Source organism: Arachis duranensis, chromosome 5, assembly GCF_000817695.3.
Source record: "Arachis duranensis cultivar V14167 chromosome 5, aradu.V14167.gnm2.J7QH, whole genome shotgun sequence".
Lineage (NCBI taxonomy): Eukaryota > Viridiplantae > Streptophyta > Magnoliopsida > Fabales > Fabaceae > Arachis > Arachis duranensis.
Genome location: NC_029776.3, coordinates 88,992,033 through 89,013,698, shown reverse-complemented (window position 1 = coordinate 89,013,698; position 21,666 = coordinate 88,992,033). Strand labels below are relative to the sequence as shown.

General features: G+C 30.4%; 2 protein-coding genes across 4 annotated transcripts; one reads left to right on the top strand and one right to left on the bottom strand.

Annotated features, from left to right (window-relative positions):
• Window positions 1-3,190: 3,190 nt before the first annotated feature.
• On the bottom strand, window positions 3,191-12,203 carry LOC107490298 (protein phosphatase 2C and cyclic nucleotide-binding/kinase domain-containing protein). Of its 3 annotated transcripts, none has more exons than XM_016111060.3 (15): window positions 10,781-12,199; window positions 9,258-9,389; window positions 8,915-9,145; window positions 8,617-8,742; window positions 8,364-8,426; window positions 6,859-6,941; window positions 6,249-6,480; window positions 5,860-6,173; window positions 5,665-5,740; window positions 5,527-5,593; window positions 4,953-5,230; window positions 4,786-4,851; window positions 4,541-4,662; window positions 4,123-4,279; window positions 3,191-3,958 (listed from the first exon to the last, which is right to left on the bottom strand). In XM_016111060.3, the coding sequence occupies exons 1-15, from the start codon at window positions 11,837-11,839 to the stop codon at window positions 3,713-3,715; spliced, it is 3,252 nt and encodes a 1,083-aa protein (XP_015966546.1). In that variant the 5' UTR covers window positions 11,840-12,199; the 3' UTR covers window positions 3,191-3,712. The 3 variants fall into 3 exon arrangements, with proteins under 3 accessions (XP_015966546.1, XP_015966547.1, XP_020998681.1); XM_016111061.3 differs by having other exon boundaries at window positions 8,915-9,130; XM_021143022.2 differs by lacking the exons at window positions 3,191-3,958; window positions 4,123-4,279; window positions 4,541-4,662; ... (3 more) ...; window positions 5,665-5,740; window positions 5,860-6,173 and adding an exon at window positions 6,655-6,778 and having other exon boundaries at window positions 6,332-6,480; window positions 10,781-12,203.
• A 7,127-nt stretch (window positions 12,204-19,330) lies between these two features.
• LOC127747669 (uncharacterized) lies at window positions 19,331-20,229 on the top strand. The gene is made up of 2 exons (XM_052261808.1): window positions 19,331-19,351; window positions 19,393-20,229. The coding sequence occupies exons 1-2, from the start codon at window positions 19,331-19,333 to the stop codon at window positions 20,227-20,229; spliced, it is 858 nt and encodes a 285-aa protein (XP_052117768.1).
• Window positions 20,230-21,666: the final 1,437 nt, after the last annotated feature.

Below are 21,666 nucleotides of genomic sequence, written 5' to 3'. Positions count from 1 at the left end.
GTGTAGTGTTCCTTCTGTCAACTAGTTTTTATTTGAGTCTTGAGTAGTTATTAATTTTTTGAGTAAATGGTTAAATTAGTCTCCAAAAAATCATTTATTTTTTAAATTAGTCATCGAAAGATTTTTTAATCAAATTCGTTCTTTAAAAATTTTAAATGAGTTATTTTAGTCTTTCTATCACTTTTGTTATTAACTATGTCAAAATTTGTTGATGTGACATATTAAGTGACACTACAACACACATAATAATCTTAAGCGGTTAACATGATCATTTTAAGAAATTAGATCAAATCAATTCCCAAATTAAATATTTTCAATGTCTTAAGTTTTGTAGAATCACTTAACGTGCCACATTAATAAATTTTGGTGTTGTCAACAAAAAAAATAAAACATATAATACGAATAATTTAAAATTTTTAAAAGACGACACGTAACACAAGTGTTGGGTTAATAGCCATGGCCAACTCCACCATAAGCTCAATTTTAAACTGCACTCCATATTAATTAATTATTATTATTTAATAATTTTTAAATTTTATCTTTTCAAAAATACAAAATTAATCATTATTAATTAGAGTTGTTTAAAGTTAGTTGATTAGGAATTATTTAACTTTTACTGATGAGAAATGATGAGAAATTTTTGGATTTAACTTTTATTGAATGATCTAACCCAAAAAATGAGGCTTTACAAAATTATATTAAAAAATATTTTAAATTACAACATAAAAATATAAAATAATTAAATTTTATTTTATATTACTTGACGAATAATTAGATTATTATATTCAAAACTTATTAACTAATTATTTTTGTTAAAAATATTATTATAAAATATAATTTTTTAATAAAATATTTATAAGAATATAATTTATTTAAAAAATTATATATAATACATGAAAATATTAACTTTCTTTGTTTTTTCAATGTTCTTTTAGAAAAACTGAATATATAGAATATATGAAATGTAAATTCGGTCGTCAAAGGAAAAATCCTAATATAGAGATGAAAATTAGAGAAAACATCTTACGAAAAGTTAAAAGTTTTAAGTATCTTGGGTGCATCATACAGAATAATAGAGCGATTGAACAAGATGTAAATCATAGGATCCAAGTAGGTTGGTCGAAATGGCGGAGTGTGTCTGGTTTTATATGTGACAAAAAAGTAGGTAAATTCTATCGCATTGCTATCAGACCGGATATGCTTTATGGTGCAGAGTGTTGGACGGTCAAAGGGGAACACGAACATAAATTAAGTGGAGATGAAGATGTTGAGATAGATGAGTGGTCATATGCGATTAGATAGAATAAGGAACGGAGAGAGAAAGAGAGAGAGAGAGAGAGAGAGAGAGAGTTGGAGTAGCACCTATTGTGGAAAAGATAGTAAAATCGCATCTCAGGTGGTTTGGACATATGAGAAGAAAACCGACAAAGCACTCAGTCAGAAAGGTAGATGAGATGAAAGATGGACAAGAAGTGAAAGGTAGAAGAAGACCTAAGAAGATCATCCATAAGGTGGTCAAATAAGATCTACATGTAAAACGGTCTATTTATAGACATGATACATGATAGAACTTAATGACGTTGTTTAATCCATATAGCCGACCCTACCTAGTGGGACAAGGCTTTGTTACTGTTGTTGTACTATATATAATTTTAAATAAATTGTATTGTAACAAAGATAAAAGATTACATTATATAATAATATTATTTAACAAAAATAATTAGTTAATAAATTTTAAAATAATAATCTAATTATTCATCAAATAATATAAAATAAAATATAATTACTTTATATTTTTATGTTGCAATTTAAAATATCTTTTTGATATTATTAATTTTTATTTAATAAAATCTAATAGTATATATAAATATGATACATCCTATACATACAAAATTATTGTACTTATTTTATAGATACACACTTAATTTAATTACAAAAATACTTATAAATATAACATCACCTTTCCAAATAAAAGGAAATTTGTAGCGAAATGGCAATTGTTGATTTGGTTAAAGTCAACGAATAGATAAATAAATAAAGGAAGTGTATAAAATAAATTAATGTGATATGATTAGGTAGTGCAACCTCATTAGGCTGTGGAATCAAAGTGGATGGTAAGTATTATCAGTATCTTAAGTATGAATTAATGCATGGCAAAAGAGGTGCAAACACAATACGTCACAGATAAGCCCTATCCGATTGTCTTAACTCTTAATGAAGGATACCACCTCCTGAGTCATTGAATAAACCAGATTATACAAATTTGTCAGTTTTGTCAGTAGTTATCATTTGTCAACAACTCGAATCTTCTGGGTACGTAACAACATGTAATCTTAGATTATATGACCCGTTCTGCAAGTACCACATGAATTATTTATTAGACACCACATATCCATTTAATTTAACATTGAAGATCAATGTTTTATTTATTTATTATTGATCTTAGTAATATTTCTCCCTGTTTCCACATTCATGATTCACCTACCTACCTTCTGAAAAACTCAAACTTTTTCTCTCATTCGTTCCGGTTTTTCACAAGCCTAAACCCATCATGATTTGCATCACTATTTCAGCAAATGACTGAAACATTCACCATTTCACCCACCCCTTCCACCAACACCAAGTGACCATCAAATCATGGTTCTAAACTACTTCAGGTGCCTAATTTAACCATGAAATTCTCTCCTTGCTTCGAGTAAAAGTCCTCTATCAACATTTAGTAATTGTTACAATTGTCAATGCAATTTTAATTTATTGATTCATTAAATTTTTGTCAGGGGTAGGTCTAATTCGTGTCTTTATCGGGTTAAAAGTATAATAATCAAGAGAGATGGGAAAGATAAATAAATTATGGACATTGGACACGACTAACACAAGTGATAAACACGTGTGCTCAACATTTTTAAAACAAAAAGATGTGTTTTTAGTTGGTGCATTGACAGATATATTTGTGATCTCGATTTTTGAGGCTAACCTACTCTGAGTTATTTGTTTTCAGTTTAAAGTAGATACACATTAACATCAACAATATAGAGATTAATTTATGTTCACTTATACCTGATCAGTAAAACTACAGAAAAGTAAACAAATTATGATAAATAGTTATTATGATTGGTATTCAGTAATCTCATATTATTTAAATTATATTTGACAATGCTTCAAAATAGAAATAAAATAATGGATTACTTCATACACAATCATGAATATAATATTTTATACATATTTATGTGACTCTCAGTACCATGAACATATCTGTTCCTGACAATAGAATTTTCTTAAGTGGGTTATACAGAAAACTTCTAAACATGAATATTTCAATTGAAAAATGATAAGAAACCCACTCAAGTACAAGTATATAATATTTACAAAGGAGAGGAATTCCCAAAATAATAAGAAAAAATTGAAAGAAAAAAGAGGTGAAGAGAATATAAAGAACATAATTGAACCTATCCTACTCATATTCAACTACTTAAATAAATAAATAGAAAGCATGGAAAACACCAAGAATATTTGGTTTTCCAATGCAATCATGTCACAAAAAAGTGAACTATGGGGGGAATATTCTGGTATCAAATGTGTCACTTTGCATCTTCTGGTTCATTGCAATCTTGGATTGCAATTATCCAACAAAGCAAAGGTATTTAAATATTGGTGAATAGCCAAATTTTAAATAAGAGGACACTGAAACCTAATAATGTTCTCATATTCTCTCTTACCAGTCCTCAAGCCATTCAGGCACATTGAGTTCTTCTACCTCCTGTAATGGGGAACCTAGAGAACCACTGCAATCCTCAGAATGAACTTCCAAGTATTGTGCAACACGAGAAATGATTTCCGGAGGAGCGGGAAAAGTGCGGTGGCGAATCCCTTCCCATTCAACACCATTAAACCATGGGTGACTCTTGACAGAATCAGTACCATGGCTACCAAGTCTAGTAGTTTCTTCCACATCAAGTAACTGAACAAATGCCAAGGAAAATGAATAAGTTACATATAAACTTTTACAAATAGAAGGCAAATGTATAATATCGCCTAGCCACAAGGGAGATTATTGTAATTTACCCTAAGTCATAAGCGATGATATCTAAATGGGGGCCTTATAGAAAGAGAGTAGTAATATACCTTGGATATGATATCAACAGCGTCGGGGTTGAATGTATCTGGAAGATGTAGCTTCCGCTTCGCAATTTTGGCAACTGTATCAAGTTCATTTTCCCTCCATGATCCAAATGGCATTTCACCTCGTAGCATAAAATATATCAGAACTCCCAATGCCCACCTGTATAGTATAACCATCAATGAGATTTCTCAGCTTGACGTTTCAAGGAACACAAATCATTGCTATTACTGCCATCAAACAATGTACATTACTTCTGTTTACATTTATTTGTTAACGTCACCCTTGAGTACATTCTCGAATTAATGTATCTAGATACAAGATATACCGAAAAGTAACAATGACAGATAAAACAAAATGAATGGAGAACCATTCATTTCAATTTAATGACATGAAAGTTCTTGTTGATAACTTTATTCATACCAGTCAGCAGGGAAACTGTGGCCTTTTCCCAACACAATCTCTGGAGCTAGTGAATCTGCCATCCCACAAATTGTGAATGTTCTTTCACCGGCAAGCTTCTTACCAAATCTAAAGTCAACCAGCTACAACCAATGACAAATTTACGAGTAAAAAAATTTGAAAAATTGAATATAAAAGAATCCAATGGTAACATAATTAAAACAAAAAACATATAAGAGAAAGCAATAAAACATAAGTATCCAAACCTGTATATGTCCTGTTTGGTCCAACATCACAACATCAGGCGAGACTCCTCTGTAGAGAACACCATTCTGAAACTCAAATATGAAATCTTAATGAGGACAAGAAAGAAAAGTTAGTCACAAAGGCCAAGAAGGCAAATTGAGGCAAAAGCATTATTTAGATATACAACCTTGTGCAAATCTTCTAAAGCAATAACAACAGATGCAGCACAAAACTGTGCGGCCGTTTCACCAAAAGGACTTGAAAGTATGGAAGACAAAGGGCAAGCAAGGAGTGTATTTAACACTATTCCAGCATATATGCTGTCGGCAGAAGTGCATAAAACCTGTGGTATACATGCTGAAGAGCTCACACCCTTCATCATATCTTTCTCTTTCAAGACTTGTGCTTCTTTTCCCAGCCTTTTCACTTTTGGCTTGGAAAATCTCTTCAATGTAAGCAAATTTTCTGCTTGCAAAAGATACTCAGTCAGTGAATTGCATTAAAACACTGTTTTTTAATTCATTAATGACTATATTCAATTCTATTAATTGATGTAGGAAAAAGACAACCAAGTCACCCTCCAATGGTAAGTTTTGAATCAATTTACTCAACCAAAAACTTGAGCCAAATTTAGAGACTGACGTTAATTGATATATAAAAGTAAAACTTGAAGGAATAAATTCATTTAAAATAATTTTTTCTGGAATTTAAATATGGATTGCTCAAATTTAAAGAGAGAAGTTAAAGATAGATTAATCTACCTGCTTCTCCAAACTTTACAAGCCCAATATCAGAGCAGTCAGTAGAATAGACACTCTTTATCCATTCCTACAAAGAAAAGGACCATGAGGTAATTTGAGGATCTCATTCCCAATGCATGAGAGAGAGAGATAACTTACCAAATCTGAGAGCTGGACTTTTCCTACTGATGAAAAGTCAAAATTTCTAGCCAACTCTTTGGAATTATGTCTTGACCTACAGTCAAAGTGATAGTGCCAGTTATATGAAGCTACGTCTTTTTAGAGCAACAAATGGGCAAATTAACGAAAAACCAAAATGCTGATTTCTGCTATATGCATGCATAAAAAACTTACTTGCGATCCTCCTGAGAAATCTTTTGTATGGAGCCAACAACAGATTCAAATTTCTCTTTTGTTAATACAACACATACAACATCACCCACAGCAACAGCACTTAAGGGACCAACTTTTTCACCAAGAAGGGCCCATTCACCAAAATAGCTTCCCTCTTGCTTCTCTATTGACAATTCTATTCTGCTCTGTGCATTATCATTCACATTTTCCAAATCAGGCTCAAGGCTGCAAACATTTGGATTCATCAATAAATCCGCATCAAAAGTGATTTTCACTTGTCCCTTCTGGATTATGTACAATCCATGGACTTCACTCTGCAAAAGCATACTAAAGAAATTCAAGAAAAGATTAGAGAATAATTAAACAAAAATATTCGGGAACGTACTTACACGATCAATTATTGTCTGCCCACTTGCGTAGGAGACTTCAGAGAGGGAGTCAGAAATCTGACTCAGTTGTAAAATTGACAATCTTGACAGGAGATCTACAGATCGTAGCAACTTCAAGGATGACAAATTCGAGAATTCTGACATTAGAATGCCTCGAAAATCTTCTCGCCTTAAAGCCCAAAGAGTCCCTTTAGTTACAGCACGTACAGAAGCCTGGAGTGGTTTATTATACCTGTAATGTCACGTTTCAGGAAAAAAATATAAATTTTCTAGGTAAGAGACCTATGGTGTCAATGCAGAGTTGCAGTCGATATAAAAAATAAGAAAAGAGTTGAAAATCAATTTGAAAGATTTCCAAGGAAAACGAACAAGAAAAATGCAGATGCAAATGCACTATAGTCAGTACCGTGAAGGAAAAATCATATAAATTGGCCATGTTCTAGAATATTGTAATACTTTTGGTTAACTTCATGTCCCTGAATGGATTATAGTCCTCAACAAATATGTGAACTTGAGTAAACTTGAATGACCTGATAGTTGGATATTTTCGTGTTACAAAAAATTCCTTCAATCAGCGTGGACCACAAGGGGAAAAATGGATAGTACTCACATTAGAGCAAGCTCTCCAAAGCATGATAGTTTTTCCGATGTGTAACGCTGTAAAACCTTGGTTACTTCCCCATCTTTTTCTTCCTGCCATTGTTATAAACACAAAACAAGAATTTTAACACATCTTGTTCACAAGAAAGTAATCCGGTTTTAGAAATGCTTGTAGAAGCAACATTTCTGATATGGTCCTAGACCTTGAAAACGTGATTTCATCTGGATTATGCAAGGGGCAAAGCCAAGAGAGCCGGAGTGTGGATTAGGTTTTAGAAATAACAGAAAGGTGGTTTTCGTAAGTGTTTATGTCAGTTGTTTTTATCATGAATGAAAAATTGCTTGCTAAGAAAGCTTTAGAAAAAAGTTAGAATTTTTGGACGCCTGCAGATGCCATGATCCTGAGTTTTTTATTTTAATAAATAAATTAATTATAATAATTATCGAAATAAATAATTTAAAAAATATTTACCGAAATAAATACCATCTCTTATCTTGTTTACTATTAAACGAGATAATTTTGCATGTATCTCGTTTAAATGAGATAAGACAGGTGGACGCAACACGTATATATCTCGTTTACAGTTTAAACCAGATACATGTATTTTTAAAAAAAAATGAAAATAATAAAAAATATTAATAATCCAAACTTTTAACAAGCAATTAGGACATAAAAAGATAGGTAGGAGAGATTAAAATAGATAAGTTTGATCAGTATTCAAAAAGGTTGATAGGATAGTGGGAAAAGAATTGAAACGGTTATCTCTCACTCCACTATCCCCATCAATCTCTCTTAACAATTGGCAGACGGTTATTTTTATTTTTTAAATTTAAATCAATCCAATTGGATGATAATTTAATCTAAGATTTTCTATGTACTCTTTTTGGGTACTAATTGATCAAACATATCTATTTTTAAAAATTTTAAATTAAATTATGATCCAATTGGATTGATTAAATTTGAAAAATAAAAATAACTGTTTGCCAATTGTTAGAAAAGATTGATGGGATAGTGGGAAGAGAATTGAAACGGTTATCTACCGCATGGATAGTGAGAGATAACGTGAGAGATAACCGTTTCAATTCCCTTTCCACGGTCCCATCAACCTTTTTGAGTACTAATTGATCAAACATATTCATTTTAATCTCTTGTACTAATTACATGCTAAAAGTTTGGAGGATTGATATTATTAATATTTTTTATTATTTTCAATTTTTTTTTTAAATACATGTATCTCATTTACAGACTGTAAATGAAATATACACGTGTTGCATAGTTCTCTCTTATCTCGATACATGCAAAATTATCCGTAAACGAGATAAGAGAGGGGTATTTATTTCGGTAAATATTTTTTAGATTATTTATTTCGGTAATTATTACGTTTATTTAATTTATAAAAATAAAAAATCCCATAATCCTTGCCTTTGCCTCTGGCTTGAATAAATTTCAATATTTGCTTGAAAGAATAGTTGTGGAGCCATCACAGAGATCCATCAAAAGACAAAGATACAAACCTGAGTTGCCAAGACTTCAAATTCTCCACTACCAACAACATAAAAACAGTCACCTTCACTGCCCTGAAAAGTATAACTTTTTGTCACAGTTTTTGCAATTGCAAAATACAAACCAAGTCAAAATAAACAGAGGTTTCTAATAGGAATGCAAGCTCCATTCAAGAATAGTGTTAATCCATTTTTCGCCAGATAAATCCATAAAAGTTAAAGAACAAAGGCAAATAATTTTTCAATAATAAAGTAGATAACTGACCTGTTTGACTATAATATCACCAGGTTGCACCTCAACTCTTTCCATGGAATCCAATAGAACATTACATTGGGAAGCAGTAAGTTTTCGGAAGAGAAAATGATCATGCAGTGCTCGCTCTATGTGTGCCTGTGGTAGCATATGAAGAAGCACCATAAATGATAGATATTCAAACAAACTAAATGAGAAAATATAAATCAATGAATTTATGCTTGTATACAAATGTTGTTACCAATGCAAATAAAATGTGAAAAATAGAGGAGTTAATGCAAAACAAAACAAGAAATAGATTGGGGATTACTTCTTCCTCCCATGTCTTCCTATGCGCTGAAGATGGAGGAACCCAAGCTTGTCCATTCTCCAGGGAATTTTCAATTGCTCGGAGGCGTGCCCTTGACAAGTCATGCCTTACCCGTTGGTTCCTAGAGTTCCAACCCAGGGTAGAGGGAGATTCTGAACCTGTCATCTCTACAACTTGAGGCACTGGAGTTCGTAAAGATTCGCCATATGTTTTTTCCTGACCAACACCAGGCTGATCAGAGATGCTAAATCAGTTACTAACAAGAAACATGGGGAAATGAATGCATGAATATTGTTGGGAAATATAAATGAAAAGAAGCAAGAAAAAAGGAATACTATCATACTTCAGTTAGCCCATTTATATGCACAATGATGATTGTGATATCATCCGTACGAGTTTCATACTGTAGCCAAAGCCGATAAGATTCAGCTACTATTGCAGCACAAGCATCACGTGGATCTTTGAACTTTGCAACCTGGAAGTATAATGGCAAATTAAGTTACAAAATATTTGACTTTGATCCTATGATAAACCAAAATATAGGTGACATATGGTATGAATATAATTGCAAAGCATTATCAAAATGTGTATACAGCTCTTAGGGTTTAGTAGTTGATTGTGGTCATCTATTTCTATCATTATAAGGGAAACCTTGGGGTCTGCCTTATGATTTGATTTGGGCTACCAAATGATAAGCTGTTGGATCACTGATGCCTTAATCTAAGTCTGTGCATAAGAAATTGCTGACCAAGCTTCACCAAACAAAGGCATTGCCTAGAAAATTGTCACAGTTGGACACGGAGGGAAAAAAAATACAATTACATAATAGATAAATCTGAGTTTCCTTATTAGTTGGAAAATTTTACCAGACAAAAATACACTAAATATGCATTCAATTTCAAAAAGCATTGTGCAATTTGGTAATGTGGATCCCGAAATTAAATTCACAATTAATTTTACACATTGCAATAATAAGTCTTAGTCATGGAGAATCTATACACAAAATTTACAAGCAAGTGGACATAAGCCAATATTAGTTAGATTGGCATAATAAAGAACAAATTCCAGTTTTGATAGACAAACTACTATAACTTTGCTACTTATTGGGAGGGGAGATTCACGACCCTCCCAAAATCATCTCTCTTTTAAAATCAATCTCACTTGTTAAACAATAACTTAGGACATCTTGTGGATAGTTTGCTTGAGATTCTGCTCATGCCAATCCTGCTTAAAGTGAGAAGTAGTTCATACTGAATTGTGAAATGACCAGAATTCCCCCCTATTTTGTAAAATAAAATATACTAAAAATCCTGTCATGGATCATAGTAAAACTACCACTGAAGTCAATATTCCTAAGTCCTAACAATGACCAGAAGCTTTACTTATATTAGAGTGGTGGTAGGTCTCATAGAGTGCTTTGGCAGTGCATTCCTTGTGCTGGACTTTAAGTGTGGGGCATTCAGGTGGAGCATACCCCAAGAATGTTTTGCACTCAATCATGTTTTCCAATAGCTTCCTTTACTTGCAGTTCTATACAACTAGTGCATTCTTTTCCTCAAAAAGTAACTTTTTGGTAAATTCCTAATTCGCAAATACAGTAAAGCATAGTCCCTAACATCAATTACACACATTCATGATTGCGATTGAAAGAGGATGATAATTTCCTTGCCGCCAAACTTGCTTTATCAGAACAGCCCCTAAAGCCAATATCAACAACAGAACCAGCAAAGGGCAACAACAATTTTTCTTTTTCCTCTCTAGAATCAGAATAAAGTGTATCCCAAAGGAAGACAAAAAGTTACACTATAGTTAAACCCCAAAAAATAAAAAATAAAAGTCAGAGAGAGAAAAGGTGAAAAGTTTTACCATATCAACTACCGTTTGGCTAGAGATGAATTCAAAGACACCATCACTTGCAAGCACGAAGAAAGGATGATCCTTGGTGAGCTCAAAGACAACAATCTCAGGGTTAGCAACAACACCAATAGTCTCGGCAATTGAATCCCCAATGCTCCTTGTGAATGCAGTCCCAGGGTACATCCCATTTGGGACCCACAACCTAGGTGGGTCCCCATCATCATCACCTTCTTCATTTCCCCAACACTGAACTTCAGGATCCTTCAAACCCTCAATTTGATCCAAAGTCAAAACCCTGGCACCACACATCTTCACTCTCTCCAGCTCATCAGCCCTAAACGGAGTCTGATCCAACGACAAATCAACGGCCACAAGATCCTTCCCTCTCCTCTCTCCAATCACCGCCCTCGAATCGCCTGAATTCGCCACAATTATAGTTCTCCCTCTCACCAGCACCGTGATCGCCGTCGTCCCGCTCATGCTGTCATCCAAGACATCATTGTGAAGCTGCAAATTCGTGGCCAGAAAAGCACCGTGACAAGCCTCAACGGCATCGTTTTGGAATTTCGCACTTCGAAGAAGATTCTCACAGAGCTTCTGCTTGACAAACTGTGAACACTGCGCACCGAACTCGCCGTGGCCGTCGAAGACACCGAAGAAATGGTCATTCGGACTCGAACCAAACGGTGTGTGGATACAGAAGCTGTCCTGGTTCGCCTTGTCCAGTGCGTCAGGATAGTAACCTCTCTGTGACAAGAACGAGTAGCGAAGCTCGTAGCTGAACGCAGGAACCTTCGCCACTTTACAACCTTCCGGTGGAAGGAACTGTGACGAAACCCTAGCGAGCCTCCGGATTCCGGCCTCCGGGTCCCGCGTCAAGCTGAGCTGATTCAGCACCTGGAAGTCGCCGTCCGGCGAGGCGGCGGCGGCGGCGGAGGATTCGTCTGGCTCGGAGGATGAGGTCCCGCGCGGAGGACGAGCGATTGCGTCGCCGTTGATGCTGGAGGCGGCGGCGGCACCTCCGACGCAGTTGTCGCCGATGCAAACACGAGAGTAGATGCAGCCCATGGGGAGGAATGGAAGGTTCTAGAAGATTGAGATGGCGGAGACAGTGGCATGAAGCCGCTGGGAATGGACATAAAAAACAGTGGTGGAGTGTGAGTGTATGTGTGTTTTGTTATTATTGTGATGATTGAGTCGGGAATTGAAGGTGAACCACAGAATTGCTTGCATTAAATGTAGGGTGAAGTTGGGGAGAAAGGGGAGAATAGAATGGTAAAAGTGATTAAGAAAGGAGATTAAGGAGTTAATGTAGGGATAAGGTAGCTGCTGTTGTTGACGGAGAAGGAGAAGGAAAATGAGAAGAAGGGAAGTGCGTGGTGCGCATAGTAGCAAAGATAGAGAGAGAGAGAGAGATAAAGGGAGGTATGAGTGCATGTGTGGTACGGTCAGAGTCACACAGCTTTTTGTTGACGATGATGTGGACTCCTTTTACGTTTTCACTTTTCACGCTAATCCTCATTCAACCCCACGTTTCTTTCGCTATGCATTATTATTATTAGACGTTAGTGGTTTTTTTTTTTTTAAGTTAGGAACTAGAATCCAAGATTTTTAGCTGAGAATAAGAGATTATATTATTTGAGATATAATTTATTGGTTATTAATCGTTATAATTTAAAATTTTTTTATTTTATGTTTGAAAATTGAGATTTTGAATATTTTTTATTATAAATTAAAAAAAAATTTTAAATTAACGATATTTTAATTTCTGAAATTTAATTTTTTTTTGTGTGGGATAAGTTTGTAGTAACTCTCGCCAATTTTAAATTTTAAATTTTTTTTATTGAAGAGTACCATTTTTATTATATTATTATTAAATATGGTTTATTTATGTATGTATCTGTATATTTTTTAAGATGATGATAATGATTATTATTACTGTCGATGATATTAAAAACGACATGCTTATTGTTTGTTTAATATTTAACTCTTTAATTTTCTTTTACACACAAATTAAACTAAATTAGTTTTTTCAAGAGTAAAGTCTGTAAAGAGTTGGAGAGCACTATTATTAAATATGTTTCATTTCTGTATACTTTTAAATACTCTTGAAGACGATGCTAATGGTTGTTATTATCAGCTGTAAAACTTAGGAATTTGAATTTCATTCTCAATTAGTTATTTATGAAAAATTCGAAATGAAGTTTTCGAGTACGACGAACTTCATAAAATTATAAAGATTCACGGAGAATGTGACAACTCATCCTAAATTCTAAAAAAATGTATTTCAAAAATTAAAGTTTGATTAATTTTTTCTTAAAATAATAATTTTTTTAGTTTACATTAAAAAACCCTAAGATTTTGAATCCATGATTTTACCGTTTTTTTTCTTTCGAAAATGTTAGGCGGTCAAATTTTTTTATATGAAAAATCTATGTATATTATGTTTGGGGAAGAATTTTAAATGTATCAAATATATCGGTATTTCAATAATTTTAATCGGTAATCTTAATTGTAATGATTGGGGGTAGGATAAGTACGGGTAGGCCTTAAAGGAATTTAAATTATAAAAGATTATAAAATTAAACATTAATAGTTAATCTTAATCGTTATTAACAAAAAATTATTAATGATATTAAAATAATTTTTTTTATTAATATGTATAAAATTTGGAATAATTGAATTTTATATTTATTTTAAAAAAAATTAATATTTCTGCAGGTTAGATAGAGTAGGTTTTGAAATTTTATGATGCGGGTAGAGTTAGGATTAAAAGATTCTCACCCTACAAATAACATCGGATAGAATTTTAATGAAATTTTTAACATGCGGGTAGGATTAGGATAGGATCTCTAACCATTGTCAACCCTAGTTTGCCCTTACCTTCTCCTATTCCCTTTTTTATATTCCTAGAAATTATGGTGAATTTTTTAAATATGAGTAAAAAAATAAAATAGATGATTGAGTTATGTTAAAAGTATATTATTATGGTCATATTTGTTATAAATATTTAAAGAAGTGAAATTTATACGTGGGAATCTATTTGAATTGTTATTCCTTTTACACATTCGATTGAATAATTAAAAGATATGATTTATAAGAAGATAGATTCTCAATTATGATGCATTGACACAGACACGAGACAAATACGAGACACGTGGATACGCGAATTTAAAATTCTTATAAGGTACAGAGACACGACATATATATAAAATATAGTGTATTTTTTTAGATAAATTGTAATGATATTTTGATGTTTTAATAATTAATAATATAATATTTCTAAACTCATTTTAAGAATACATGTTAAGAATAAGGTTAGACACGCTGACACGTGATGGTATTTAAGTGTGTCAAAGCCTGTCCGAAATTTTTTTTATTAAAACACTGTTGGACATAGAAGAAATGCGTGTTAGATGAATGTCGATGAGTGTCATGTCCGAAATGTGTCCGACAAACAGACATGGCAAATCAAGGAAGTGTCAGTGTTTCATAGATTCTCAAATACCAAAGAGAGTGTCATGTATTTTGTATAGATATCATAGATCAGTATTTGGTAGGTTCGTTCAATTTCAAACTAAGTACATAAGCGATGAAGCGAGCATATAAGAGATGTTTTCAATGTATATTGAAACTCACTCACAAATTTCGTTCATCGAGTTGTATATTGAGTTCTGTTCTTGCTTGCAAATTGGAGATATCAACCGAGCTTATGCACTTTGAGGCTGAGCGTCCAATCCTTGAATTCCAGCTTTTCTTCTTGGTGTGGCGTGAACAATGCGAACAAATGAGGGGGGAGTATACCTGCAAAGGCACTCCGAAACTCAAGTCAGTATATAGTGCTATATCTATCCTGGCGAAGAAAATACTTTACCTGGTTTTATATGGTAGACTGTTCGGCCGTTACGTTCTTAGTATTAAGGTCGGTTACAAGAAGGTGGATAACGTGCTTTGATTGTGTACCGTTTTGTCATCGGTTATGAGGGGAGTATTTATCTGACCGAGCTATGGCTCATGAATGGAGGAGCTATAATGGTCCATGCCGAGTTATAGCTCGTTTATGATGACCATATCAAATTCAAACAAACTGAAGTCGACCGAAATATCGAATGGAAATAGTATAATAGTGATAGTGAGAAGGAGTTTGAAAGCAACTATGAGATCGTTGATCCAAATGAAAACAAAAATTAAGGCATTATGGAGGCAGATGTCACGGAAGTGACAAATGCACTAACAAATTAGCATCTGTTTAAATAGCTATCTTTCATGCGCGCATTAGATTTTGGAGATCATGCATGCGCCGAAGTTTTTTAAATATATGAATGCAGGTATAAAATTTGAATATTTGTTTGTATGATAGATTAATATTGTAGATTTAGTTAAATTTGAAAACAAAATAAAATTTGTCATTATTTATATTATATATCGATTTATAACATACGTGATCCGTGAAATATAATTTATTAATTAGTATTTGTTTACTTACTTATTTAGTTAAATATAGAATAATTACCTGACTAGGTTTAAGTAATCTACTTAATATACTAAAACTGGGTTTTCCCCCGACTACTAAAGGTGATGTGTCGATCTCTCATGCATCCGTTTTCCCTCCAAAACGAATAAATTTTTTTTTCTATTCTAAATTATTTTATTGTAATTATATTATAATTAATACTAAATGAATAATATATAATTATACTAATTTAGTAACATATCTTCATTATAATTATATCAAATCAATATTTAATACACTATTAAACTACTTATCAATTATCAATTAAATATACTTTTAATAATTTTAATGATAATAATAATATCAATAATAGTAATAACAATAAAAAAAAAATAATCTTTGTTACCCGATTCACACATATCAAATAATTTTTCTAAATTATTTTATAAAAAAGATCTTTAATATAATTATATTATAATTACTGCTAAATAAATAATATATAATTATAATAATATATAATTATGCTAATTTAGCAACATATCTTCATTATAATTATATCAAATCAATATTTAATACACTGTTAAACTACTTATCAGTCATCAATTAAAAATACTTTTAATAATTTTAATGATAATAATAATATCAATAATAGTAATAATAATAATAAAAAATATTTGTTACTCGATTCACGTATATCAAATAATTTTTCTAAATTATTTTATAAAAAAGATCTTTAATATCATTATATTGTAATTAATATTTAATTAATAATATATAATTATACTAATTTAAAAACATATTTTCATTATAATTGTATTAAATCAAAATTTAATGCACTACTAAACTACTTATCAATTATCAATTAAAAATGCTTCTTATTCAAATTATATTCCGTTAAATTATTTTTGATACATAACAAAGATTAGGAACATATGTTCATTATACTAATTGATTATGGTTAATAATTTCATTAAAATTATTCATTATTGTTCTTAACTGTATTCATCATATATTTCAATCTATTTTCCCTCACATTCAAATTATTATACTAATCTTTGTTCCCGGGATATGATGAAATTAATATATATTTATACTAATTTAGGAATATATATTCATTATAATTGTGTTAAATCAATATTTAATGCATTATTAAAAAATTATCTTAATAATAGGTAATTTATATATTTATTTTTGTTTTACTAAAGTCTATATATAGTGTTTTTCTGTTGTACATGAATCTAAATTTGAGAGTCAATTCATAATTTTATATTTAGTGTTTTTTTTTACTACTTCATAGAATAAGAATGTTTTCTTCGTTTTTTATTGAAGTTGATTCTTTTAAGGTACAATTTATAATTTTTTATAATATTTTTCATATACTCATTATATTATATTATTCTTTTGATAATTTTTTATTTATTGTTGCTCTAAATTATTCTTATCGTTTAATGTTTCAGTTCGATTGTCTTTTGCCACAATCGTTTACAATGCATCACATCCATGAAATACATCATTGAGTTGTCTTCACTGATTCGAGTTCCAACTACATGGATGTAAGCGTTCAAAGAAGAGGCAATAGTCTCTACTTTACCGAAGGATGGTTGGATCTACTCACCTATTATGACCAACCCAATGGAATGTGGTTAAAGTTAGATTTCTTAGGAGGAGCTCGATTTGATTGAGGAATTGCATCCACGGAACTTTATAGGGCAAGTTCAAGTTCCATCCCCTCCATGCTTTTTACGTCTGCCTGAAAATCTTCGAAGTGGAGCATATAATGAAATTGAATTCCCTCAGTTTCAGTTCAGTTTTGCTAAATTCGTGACAAATTCAGATATGCAATTTCAACGATTGGTAATATATTTAAAATTTCTTAATTTAAGCTGTTCATTATTAGAATAATTTTTTAACATATTTTGATTTTTTTTTCAGAAATTACCAACTTTCTTTTGTATGCATACAATGCCATTGAGGGGAATAAGAGTTAGTTTGGTTTCTTAGTGTGGTAACTCTATACCTTGCCGCATTGCATGGATAGTGGATGATGAAGCTTATCTAACAAGAGGATGGTCTGAGTTTGCACGAATTCTAAATATTGAAACTTACGATATTATTTCAGTTGGTTGTCGTTACGAGAATGATTCTATACTATACGTGACTAAGAACTAGAATAGGTTCAATATTGTTTAGATAATTTGGTTTTACTATTAGTATTTGATTAAATTATAATTATAGAATTTTAAATTGTTGCATCAATTTATATATTACAATTATTTTTTGTGGATGTGCTATTTTTAAATAATTTAATACAATGAAGTAATGTCAGATATTATTAAGTTTATTTTTATCCTTTATTTCTTTATTTGTATTTTCATTATATTTGATACAAAATAAACTTACACATATATTAAATCGTTGACCTAAAGACAATTTATTTATCAATAAAAACAAATTTTATTTATAATTGGAATAAAATTTATTTACCAATCGGTGGGAAAAGTTGAAATTCACCCGTGTTTTAAATTGTAATTTATCGAGAATTTATTTAAGACAGCACGTGATAACATATTTTGAAAATAAGATAAATTATAATGTTAAGATAATTTTATTTTTATAATTATTGTTTTAGATAATTATAATAAATTTAGATAATATAAAAATGCAATATAATCGAATATAAAATAAATCTAATCGACTTTTATATTTTACATTTGAATATAAAATTTAGATAATATAAAAATGTAATAGATAATTATTGTTTTAGATAATTATAATAAAATAGAAATCAATTAAATTAAATTATCACGATAAATAATATGTTGTATATTTTTACGAGAAATAATCCGTAGATAAAATTTAAATTACACCTATATCATATAATCATAATTGATTAATTGGTATAAAATAAAATTAATAATAATCTAAATAATTATATCTTGACAAAATATAATTTAAAGTAATAGAATATTTTGTTAAAGGTAAATCAATAAATAAAGTATAAAATTATATACCAATGAATAAGATCGAATAAATCAATGATTTTGTACTTTAATTAAGTCATTAATGCACGTGATAATTTTGTACTTTAATTTCGATAATGATTTGTAATAAAATCATTGATTAATTACGATAATGATTTGTAATTATAATTTCGATAATGATTTTATTACATTTGCTAATACACGTTCATTATTTAGTAAATCAATAATTTTGTATCTTAATATTTTGATAATTATTACTCAATTAATCAGTTAATTGAATTAATAATAATAATTTTCAATTTCAAATTTTGTATATTAAATAATTATTAAAAATTGGGTAATAACGATTTACACAAGAAAATCATTGATAAATTCAATTAATCATAAAAAAGATAACATAATAACAGTTTTAATATATTATTTAGGACAAGAGAAATTATTTCCTCAAATTAAATTTTATATAATTATAGTAAATCTCTATAATTAAAGCAATATAAAACTGCTTCATATATAATAATAATATTATACATATAAAATTAAAATTGAAATTAAGATTAACAAAATAATTTAAATATTATTGCAAAATCATATCCTTTATTTAAATCTAATGTCTATTTTAAAAATAATTTTAATTTAATAAATATTTATTACCCGTTAAATAATTTCAAAATAATCGCAGTGTCTTATCAACATAGTAATAAAATAATTTAAAATCATAATTTCTTTTTGAAAACCATTATTTTGTTATATGAAATTGAAATTGAAATATAATAATTTCTATTTATATAATTTTTTTCTATTAGTATCAAGTATTTTCATTAAAAATTCATATCATTTGTAATTAGTGTGTATATATATATATAAGTCGTAATAGTCAATTGTTTCAATTATTTTTCATCTACAAAATTCGTACCTTATTCGTATTTCTTTTTCTCTTTATTATTTTCCATACCTAATGGCTACAAGTTATGATTCTATCAACAATATTATCAGTACTAGATTATGTAATAAAAAGGTTTGAAAAATAAAGGCAAGGATTATAGGGTTTGGAAAATAAAGGCAAGGATTATAAGGTTATGGAAAGTTCCATCCAAATTTGACAAGAGTAAGACAGCTTATCTAGAAATGGTTCTCATTGATGATAAGGTAAGTTGATTATTCACAATGATTTCTTCGAGTAATGCTAGGTCCACTTTATATATATTTGCTGTTCGATCGTGAAAACAACAGATGGTGATACAACAGATGGTGAATCGATCATTCATATACCATCTGACATTTTGATTAAGAACTCTGAGACAGCTTTGGATGACCTCATTGATTTCGTGTATCCAGATATGTTATCCAATTTATCCGTTGAAAATTATTTCAAGGATAGAGCAATTCTTGTACCAACTTTAGATTGTGTCACTGATGTCAACAACAAGATGACTGCAGGATTACCTGGACATGAAAGAGTCTACTTAAGTTCAGACTCTGTGTGTGCTGAAGAGGGAAATATGGAATTTGAGTTAGATGCTTTCTCGCCGGAGATTCTAAATGGAATAAATTGTTCAGGTCTACCACCACACAAGTTGGTTCTAAAGGTTGGCGCTCCTGTTATGTTGCTGCGGAATATAGACCAAACTAATGGTTTGTGCAATGGAACGAGGATGCAAGTTAGAAGAATGGGAAATCATGTGATAGAATGCAAGACTTTAACTGGTAACAAAGCTGGAAGTATTGTTCTTATCCCAAGACTGAATCTAATTCCAAATAATGAAATATTGCCGGTTAGGTTTCAAAGAAGACAATTCCCAATTATTATGTCATTTGCAATGACAATAAATAAGTCTCAAGGACAAACTCTATCGAAAGTTGGAATTTACCTTCCAAGGCCAGTTTTCACCCATGGTCAATTGTATGTTGCGTTATCAAGGGTAACGAGTAAAGATGGTCTGCGAGTGCTGTTGCAAGATCATGGACACTTGGAAGATAACTGCACGATGAATGTGATATATAGAGAAGTTTTTGAGAGCCTATAATAAAAAGGTAATAACAAAATGTCTTACTAAATCTATTTATTTATTAAAATTTATTACTATCACTTAAAAAAAATTTATAAATTCTAGGAACTAATAGATGAATTCTTATTGTACATTAATAGTTTGAGAATATTAAAATTATCCTAAAAATTCGTATAATTTTATTCTCTTGACAAACAATTTTATAATTACGTTAATCATATAATTTTATATACAAACATTGATACAATGTTGTTTCATGTATATATTTTGCAGGTATCAAAGGATAGCATTGAATTGTTATTCATTAGGTTTAAATTGTTTATTGTTTATTACAAAACTTTCTGCATTAGGATTTTCTATTCATTTGTTCTTTATTTTGAGCTGATTTTGATATTTTCTTACTTCACAGTAAACTAACATATAAAACTTTGTTGGTAGATTTAAGTATTACTAGATTATTTATGGTCATATTGAGTATATATGCCTGATTTATTGAAAAAAGTAGATTAAATAACTATTTTATAGTTAATACAATTAACACTATATTAAGAAAAAAAACAACGCATACAAGTTATTTTTTTATTAATTAAATTATTATAATTAAAATGAAATTTAACATAATAACTTAAAATTATAATTTCAATCTTATCACGTGCATGGCACGGGTGATTAAACTTGTTTGATAGTTAAATTATGGATAATTACTTCATTAGGAAAACATATATGTTTATATTTATATTAATTTATTAAATATTTATTTATAATATATAATTTTAATTGATTTTAGAAATATAAATTCATCAATAAATATTTATAACCTAAAATTTATAGATAGATTTTAATTTAAATTTTATTAATTTAATACTTATTTATTAAATATTTATCTCATGATATTGTGGTAGAGTCTCCTATTGTGACGGCTGGTAAATTCGTCGTAGAAATAAAATTTAGTTTTAGGGTGATTGTCTGAAAGATTATACTATCCGTAGATGCGTAGATTATCAGATATATGAGTTGAAATTGATGATATTTTATGTCAAATATACACAATACAACACAAGTTGTGATTTACTGATCAGGATTAGTATGATCCGCAGAAAGTACTGTTGGAAGATATAAGGAGGTATAATGGTAGTCACACTTGTATTAAAGCCACCATATTTTAGGACTATTCGAAGCTGGATTCCAACACAATTGCAGAAGTAATATAGTCGTTGGTAGATGCTAACACTTGTATGAAGGTGAAATCAGTCATTGCGAAAGTATAGTTGAAGTTCAATTACACCATAAGTTATCGCAAAGCATTGTAAGTAAAGTAAAAGTCAGTAAAAAAAAAAATTTCGGAGGTTGGGAAGTTTCGTACGAATCTTTACCCATATGGTTTGAAAACACGTCACAAGGAGCTATCAGTAGCTGTTCATTTTGAAACTATGCCTACATACTAGAAGGCATGAC

Coding starts and splice junctions, on each gene's coding strand:
- LOC107490298 (XM_016111060.3), bottom strand. CDS start 11,839: ATGGGCTGCATCTACTCTCGTGTTTGCATCGGCGACAACTGCGTCGGA. Junction 5,231..5,526: donor TGTAAAGTTTGGAGAAGCAG/GTAGATTAATCT, acceptor TTTTGCAAGCAG/AAAATTTGCTTACATTGAAG. Junction 4,852..4,952: donor CTTTAGAAGATTTGCACAAG/GTTGTATATCTA, acceptor TTTGAGTTTCAG/AATGGTGTTCTCTACAGAGG.
- LOC127747669 (XM_052261808.1), top strand. CDS start 19,331: ATGGTTCTCATTGATGATAAG. Junction 19,352..19,392: donor TGGTTCTCATTGATGATAAG/GTAAGTTGATTA, acceptor GAGTAATGCTAG/GTCCACTTTATATATATTTG.